The sequence below is a fragment of the Carya illinoinensis genome, chromosome 15 (assembly GCF_018687715.1).
Source record: "Carya illinoinensis cultivar Pawnee chromosome 15, C.illinoinensisPawnee_v1, whole genome shotgun sequence".
NCBI lineage: Eukaryota > Viridiplantae > Streptophyta > Magnoliopsida > Fagales > Juglandaceae > Carya > Carya illinoinensis.
In genome coordinates, this window is record NC_056766.1 from 42,465,875 (window position 1) to 42,473,816 (window position 7,942).

The following is a 7,942-nucleotide window of genomic DNA, read 5'->3' on the forward strand; positions in this document are numbered from 1 at the left end:
TCTCTGCTCTGCTGCGATTTCCCCCAAATTTCCCCCCTTTCTCTCTGGTTCTATTTCCCCCAAATTTCCCCCCTTTCTCTCTGGTTCGATCGAAATCCCTTCCCTTCGAAATCATTTCGAAATCCCTTCCTTTCGAAATCCCTTCCTATCGAAATCCCTTCCCTCCGAAATCCCTCCGAAATCCCTTCGAAATCCGTCCGAAATCCTAACCCCTTCCGAAACCCTAACCCCCTAGATCTAACCCGAACCCTAACCCGTACCCATCATCCCACACCGAAACCCTAACCCTAACCCTAACCCTCTCCCCCGAAACTGGTAATTAGTCGCACCTCTCCAGGTTTTTCATTTACATTATTATTTCATTTTTGCATTATGGTATTGTTATATTTTAATATTTTAGCATGTTTGTAATTTTTGTATTTGTTGTATAGTTGCCATTATTTGTATTTCATTATTTTGTGTATTTGCAAGATTACCATTTCATATTATGTTATTGTAATGAATATTTGGAAGTTGGACTTTGCATCAGTATTATAAGTTCCATGTAATTCTGAAGAATGTACGTATAATAGCCATAATTCCTTCCATATAACTAGTAGGTCATGGCTAGTTATGATCCTCACTTATAGCTAATAATAAATAATTATTAAAATAATTAGATAAGAGTTGTAAATGAAACTTGTGTCCTATCTGTTGAGGAAGATTTGTATGATCTATTAAAATTAACATAATAATGAAACCTTGGACCCGACTTCTCTTAGACAGCAAGCTTGACTTAAAGCTAGGTATCTGTTAATTTGTTCCAATATATGTATCTTTGAGACATCCATCCAAGTGTGGTGTACATGGTGTAAGCTAGCTAGCAGATTCATAATACAGTCTCGAACAATTTTACTTTAATTTTACTATTACTATGAGAAAAATGCTTATATTTGACACGTTATTTGCAAATGAAAATTATCATTTCTACTAAAAAAAATCTATTCTGATCATCAATAGTCATTTTTGTTGTGGTATGCATGAGTATGATTTGTATATGAAGCAAAGCCGATGGACCATTAATATATGATATTGATGATCAATAGATGATCAATAAGGGTTATAATATTAGCAATTCAATTAGAAAAAGTTCAAACATGATGATAAAAAGTCAATACAGAAATGCCATTAATAGACACTCATGTGCTTCATATGATCGGTTCAACCAAATTGGCACATAATAGGACCTACACATCATTCATCATGTGGTGGCATATATGCTTAAATTTTAAAAGATAGCTCATGCATGTAGGGTTTTTTTCTCTAATTAATTTTCTAAGGAGGGTCCTCTCTCTCTCTATATATATATATATATATATGGAAGCTGTTACGGTCACCACTCCCAACTCCCACTAGGAGTTACTGAAATGCCATTATAGTATTTTTTGTGTATTTTTTCTACATGTATTTTTTTACAAAAGATTTTGAAGGTTTCAAACATATATAATATATATATACTCTCTGATATATACTCTCTGATATATACTGATGTGGGGGCTCTGTTTACTGATTATATCATGATAGCAAATGAGTTCTGCTTCTCATTCCGGGTCAAGTTTGGAGAGACCACTGTGCTATTGTGGCTCCCAAGCGAAGCTTCGGATTTCTGGAAAAGCAAATACTTTTGGCCGAAGGTTTTTCAACTGTCCAAACTATAAGATGAATAAACAATGTGGCTTTTTTGAGTGGATTGATCTTCAAAGTGAGCAAAACAGTTGCTGTAAGCTGACCTTGGAGTTAGCTGAACGGAGGCACGAGAGGGTACTTCATCAGCGGCTCCTCATCGAAGAATCCAAATTAAAAGCATTGGAGAAGAAGTATAACCGAGTCTTCAAAGTATTAAAACTGACATGGTTATTTTTAGTAATAGTTGCTGGTATACTTTTGATGTATGGAACCAATTATAATGTATCTCAGCCATGTCTACAACTCATGTAAGAAACTGTACTTATTTGCAAAATCGATGGTTCAGTTGAATGTAGTAAATGTGTTGAATGGTGTAAATGTGTTGAATGTTGTATTGACTATGAATATTGGAGGTTTTTTGCGATTTATCGATATAGTAGTAAATGTATTATAACTGCTGATGTTTCAGTCTGTTTTGATTAGAAAATGACACTTTGATGTTGCAGAAAATTTGGTACCCAAGTACAATTATAATGCATCTGTTTTTTTGATTTTTTCCTTTCTTACAAACAACAAAATTGCTTTGTATGAATATCACTTTTCCTATCCACGTTGGCCATTCATTTTGCAGCGGTTAGTTAAGGGGTACTTATATGAAATCGGGAACCCGAGTCATGTGTATCCAGTCATGAGGTATGCCTTAAATTTTCCAGAAATTCGGCTTGTACGTGCAATTTACCCCATACCCGATCAAGACTAAATGAACTCCACCTGAAATAATGAAACACAAACTTCTTCTAACTTTTGAGAACCCATCTTAGGCAATTAACCCCCAACACAAACTGCTTCTAACTTGTCCTTCTCCAGCTTCTTCATAACCTATACGTAGATGACCAAATAATACATTTTTCCAAAAATAACCTATTTAGCCAAATATAAATACAGCCATAACTATTATGATAATTTGTATAAATAAAAAACACATCTGGTACTTATACCCCCTCCAAATACGAACTTACCCCTCCTGCCTCCATAACCTGTTAACATTATGTAAACCCAATAGCCTCCTCCTTCTATCCACATACATAATTACATCAAATTTGCATGGTATAAGCAACCCAGTATTTTCGAAGGAAATCAAAAAGAATAATGAACTATCCACATGGTATAATTACACCAACCACCAAAATAACCTTTTCCAATATATACAATTTTCCAAAAAAATGACACTTATAGTAATATTAGATGCAACCAATAGTTTATCTGACCTAAAAAAATTCTCTGTACATTTTTCCTATATCAAATAAAAAACACGCTCGATTTCTCAACCATTTTCCACTAGTATTGCCATGCTTGTGCTCCATCTCCACCCAGTGTGCTCTCGCTCCGCGACATCCAATCAAAATATATCTGAACCTTTGATAGATATCCACACATTAGCCTTCGAAAGGGATGCTGACTAATTGAAATGTGCAAAGTTTAGAAATCTTACACTTTCTTGAGTACCAATCATGGGATAACACTGTGTGGCGCTAATGCTGTCCAGTACCTTTTAATAGAAAAACAATAATTTATTTACAATTTTAAATAAAACCAACCATTAAATAAAATGATATATACAAAGTGCTCTTTCTGAATACCTGCCCTTCTCCGGAATTGGTGATATCTACTTCTGAATCCCCAAATAAATTCCGGCACGTGCCCATGGGAGCTATATCTCCCTCATCTCGCTAGCAATCAAGTAAGGTTTAAATACTCACTAGAAATAATTGAGAAATAATAAAGTAAGGTTTAAAACATCCACCTGTTTGCGCTTTCCTCCTGCTTGTGCTTTTTTCTGTTTGGCTTTAACCTTCCGCATATCTGTCTCCATCTTTGATGCTCTTCTAAGAGATGGGGGTCTCCCTTTCCCTCTGACAACAATTGGACTCTTTACTCCTTGTGAACTACCAACTGCAGCAGCTGTGTCCAATGTCGTAACAAGTTCTAAATCTGTGGTTGCAAAGATCAGTTTAGAAAACTTAGTTAACCTCCCATTGATATTATTATACATGAAAAAATAAAAAATGTGATTTAACATTCAAACCTTTTTCACAGTTCATAGATAACGGGTTATGGTTCTGACGATATAATCCAGTCATCTCATGTATCCTCTTCTTTGCATCTTCAAATTGCTCGTTACATTCTACCGCATAGTCGATCATCTCATAACACATATTCAATAGAATTGCATGTCTATTACCATTTGCCCTCTCATCCCCTGCATCGTAGCTACTTCGAATTAATGTGTATCTCCTCTTGATGTCCTTTCTCCATCGATCTAAAATGTAGCCTTCTGGCAATGATTTTATACCGTTTGATTTGAATACAGCCAAAATGTGCCTACATAATATCCCTCTCATCTGAAATAACCCACATGAACACTTTGCTTTTCCTGCCTCGACATTAAAATCCACTGCATATGTAACCTGTTTTGTGAACTCCTGAATACGAACTTCATCTTCTACCAAATAATTCTTCATTACCCCATCCGATGTCTGCAGCGCTGGATCCAAATCAAGCACGCCAATTACTTGTTGTTGAACTTCTTTAAATTTGGCATTGGTGTACAGCTCTTGAAATTTCTTCTCAATTGGAGATCTAGATACGCAGGGAATGGTGCCGCTAAAGGACAGGAATTCTGCCTCACATTCATTTTCAATTTTCTTCTTCAACGCATTGTCAAACTGATCAACAAACTCCTTCAAATTTGTCTTCGAATGGACATAACCGTCAAAAAAGGCGTTCATACTCTCGCTCCGCTGGGTTGTACTCATTCCAGCCCAAAAGTGCTCTTTCAGGAAAACTGGTACCCAATGCTCGCGCTCGGAGTATAAACTTTTCAACCAAGCATTCTCATGTAAGTGGTATGTGTTAATAAACTGGGACCAATGCTTTTCAAACTCGACAATAGTTTGTGTGTCGTACACACATTTCATCAGCTCAGTTTTCAGGCCACTTTTGTACGCAGCATATGAACCCAACTTCTCTGGAACTTTCTTGAGTATATGCCATAAGCAAAATCGATGTCGAGTTTCTGGAAATACTATCGCAATTGCATTTTTCATTGCTCTGTCCTGATCAGTAATAATAGCCTTTGGAGCTATTCCGTCCATACATTGCAACCAAGTTTGGAACAGCCATGTAAACGTCTCTGTGTCCTCACTGGAAATCAACCCAGCTCCCAAAAGAATCGACTGCCCGTGGTGATTTACACCAACAAATGGTGCAAACGGCATCCCATACCTATTAGTCAGGTACGTGGTGTCGAATGTGACGACGTCACCAAAATACTTATACGCAGCCCGACTACGTGGATCTGCCCAAAAAATATTTTTTAACCTCCCATCATCGTCTAAATCCATCAATGCAAAAAAACCGTTATTCTTGTATTGCATCCTCATAAAATAATCACGAAGTGCTCCAGCACCACCTGCACCAAGTCGTAGATGGCGGGCTTTGTCGATGTAATTCCGACAATCCTTTTCCAAAAATGGCAGGTTCTCAAAGCCACCTGCTCCAACTACAAGAGATCCGTAACTCTTGTTCAGCCGAATACCAGCTAAGTCGTTTGTGTCAAGGACCCTTTTAACAGTCTCATTCACTTCTCTGTTACATCGAAAGAAGCGGGATTTCTGAGGGCTAATTACATGATTATGTGAGTTATTCACTGTTGTCAACCGCATCTTTCCCTCGACTCTTAAGGCATTAATCCTTGCCTTACAGTCCGTCTTTCCCGTCGGACGTGGGTTGGCGATATTGGAACTCTTAATCCGAGCCTTCCCTCCCCGTGCACAACCGAGGGTGACATATCTGACACTTTGATCCTCTGACCTCTCACTCCTTTGTGTCATCACTCCAAACCCGCAATTTTTAGCATACTGCTTATAATAGACCATCAAATCTTCCAATGAATTGAACTCCATCCCCGGCTTTGGCTCCTCAATGATATCATTACAATCCGAAGATGGCAACACATACGGTGTAGATGGAGTGCCATCGTCAGTTTCCAGTTCATCTAGTCTATCCAACAGATCTTCATTGCAACCAACTCTTGCGGAAGTGCATTGCTCTTCAATGTCTATGCATACCGTTAAGGGAGATGCGTGTTCTTCTTCACCACCCATGGCCTGTACAAGTTGATAACTATATTATTAACACACATGAAAAGGCAATTGCTAATCGCATAAGAAATTAAAAAGGAAAAAAATTAAAACTCGGCAATAGTTATGGCATGATAAATAGTTTCAAAATAATCTACTTGGGTCCCATTAAAAAACAGCCATGATAAAATTGATGAATTCTTTTGGAGGGATTTGCATCTTTATAATCTAACTATTGAGTAATAATAGTTTAAATTTCGAAACTATTACAAAATTACCTCCAAAACTAGCTACCTAAACTTCTTGTACTCAACCATTATATATTTGATTTGATTTGATTTAGATACATGCAACTCGCAGTAGCAAGATAGAAATAATTCTAGCTACCTACACTTCTTGTACTTGCATTTGCTTTGATATTTTGTGAAATTACCATCTTGCGAGCTTATCATTCAGATTTCTACATTCTTCTAACATCTCAATATATAAATTTTATTATATAATTTATATTTTATCAAAGAAGCTAATCAATTTTAAAAGAATTGAAGCCCTTTTAAATTATAAAGGACGTATGAATCTCCATCCTGTTTAACTTGTTGAAACGCTCGATTTGTCACATTTTTTTCCTCAATCGCATACTCGATACCCAAGCGGATGCTTTCCATTCAAAATCCACATTACTTGATATTTCACATTTCTAAACTGGGACCAAAATTTTCAGATTTTCACCATATATCACTAATCCAATTGTTTCTTCTAATTTGGTTTACAACAAGTAACATAATCAAACAGTTGCATAACAACTTCATTAAACCAAATAATAAAATACAAAACTGTATCCAATTAAAAATATCCAACTGATTTAATAATAAATTAAAAAATAAAAAATTCATTAGCCAACAACCTGTTTGTAGGCAGCATATATCTAGATTAACTTGCATATAGTATTTGGGAGGTTATCAATCACATAATTATATTTGTACTCATCAAGCAACGTAAAAAAAAAAATTAATCAAACCAATATTATCGGATGCTTGTAAAATTATATAAACAAAAGTATGTATGTAATTAAGAGAGTAATAAGCTTCTTTTTCATTTCAGATTTCCCAACCTAGTGAGCTTATGTAAATTATTACAATTCCTCCCTTCCATAATCAATGTAAATTATGTAAACAGTCATATTATATTGTATCAACATGCATGGGAAAACCAAGCTACACGAAATTCATGCTAATGCTACACGGGTATTTCATCCAATCAAATGCAAAATATGCCAAATTCATGCTAATGCTACACGAAACCAATCCAGAACTGTAAACAACCAACACATATTGATCCTCATGTGAAAACCATAGTTACACCAATCCACTGCAAATCCCACGAAACAGAGCCAAATCAGAGTTTTTCATATATCAAACAACTTATAATCCAGTTCAAGACCCATGTTTATTTAAGTAGAAAAACCATTTGTTTACATTCACAGAACCAGAACCTGCCTGTGGTGGTGCCGACGGGGTAAACTCAGAAGCTGACCCACGAACCAGAACCGACCCACGACACTCACCCACCTCGCTGACCCGAACTGCCCAAACTGCTGGCCCGAACTGCTGGCCCACCGAGTTGACCCGAGGTTATGGCCCACGAAGCTGACCCAAACCCAGCCCACGAAGCTGACCCAAACGGCTGACCCAAACGACCCTCGGGCTTGACCCACACAATGCAGACCGGGCCGAACTCAAACCACCCAACCGGATGCCCAACCCAACGACTCCGTACTACACCAACGATTGTATAACTGCAGAACGGCGTGGATCTGGAAGAACCAACAAGCCCGCTTGATCTTCAAGAATGGTTCCTCCTCGCACACGCACATCAAAAGCGGGAACGAAATGGTTTCAATATCATTTCTTCCGCTTTTTCATTCGGCTTTTTTTTTTTTTTTTAAATATTTTAATATTTTATTATTATTTTAATAACGGCCACGTCAGCGACTGCGTGCCGCTTACATTTGCCGTTTGCCTATAGAACTACTCTTTAAAAATACACTAATGCATTGATGGTTATCATTAACATATGATTTCCACGCAAGGACAGAGTTTTGAAACTTCCTCCAACCCATATATAAATCTACCATA

The 7,942-nt window shown here is 37.0% G+C and overlaps 1 protein-coding gene across 1 annotated transcript; it reads right to left on the minus strand.

The window, feature by feature from the left end:
* Nucleotides 1-2,490: 2,490 nt before the first annotated feature.
* Nucleotides 2,491-5,831, minus strand: LOC122296958 (protein FAR1-RELATED SEQUENCE 9-like). The gene is made up of 4 exons (XM_043106753.1): nt 3,752-5,831; nt 3,470-3,657; nt 3,306-3,395; nt 2,491-2,544 (listed from the first exon to the last, which is right to left on the minus strand). The coding sequence occupies exons 1-4, from the start codon at nt 5,829-5,831 to the stop codon at nt 2,491-2,493; spliced, it is 2,412 nt and encodes an 803-aa protein (XP_042962687.1).
* Between the last annotated feature and the right edge of the window lie 2,111 nt (nt 5,832-7,942).

What these genes read in the sequence shown, in the direction of transcription:
- LOC122296958 (XM_043106753.1), bottom strand. Translation starts at nt 5,831, where the DNA reads ATGGGTGGTGAAGAAGAACACGCATCTCCCTTAACGGTATGCATAGAC. An exon ending in CAGGAGGAAAGCGCAAACAG is followed by an intron (nt 3,396 to 3,469) that starts GTGGATGTTTTA and finishes CTTGATTGCTAG; the next exon opens with CGAGATGAGGGAGATATAGC. An exon ending in CCAATTCCGGAGAAGGGCAG is followed by an intron (nt 2,545 to 3,305) that starts GTATTCAGAAAG and finishes ATCTACGTATAG; the next exon opens with GTTATGAAGAAGCTGGAGAA.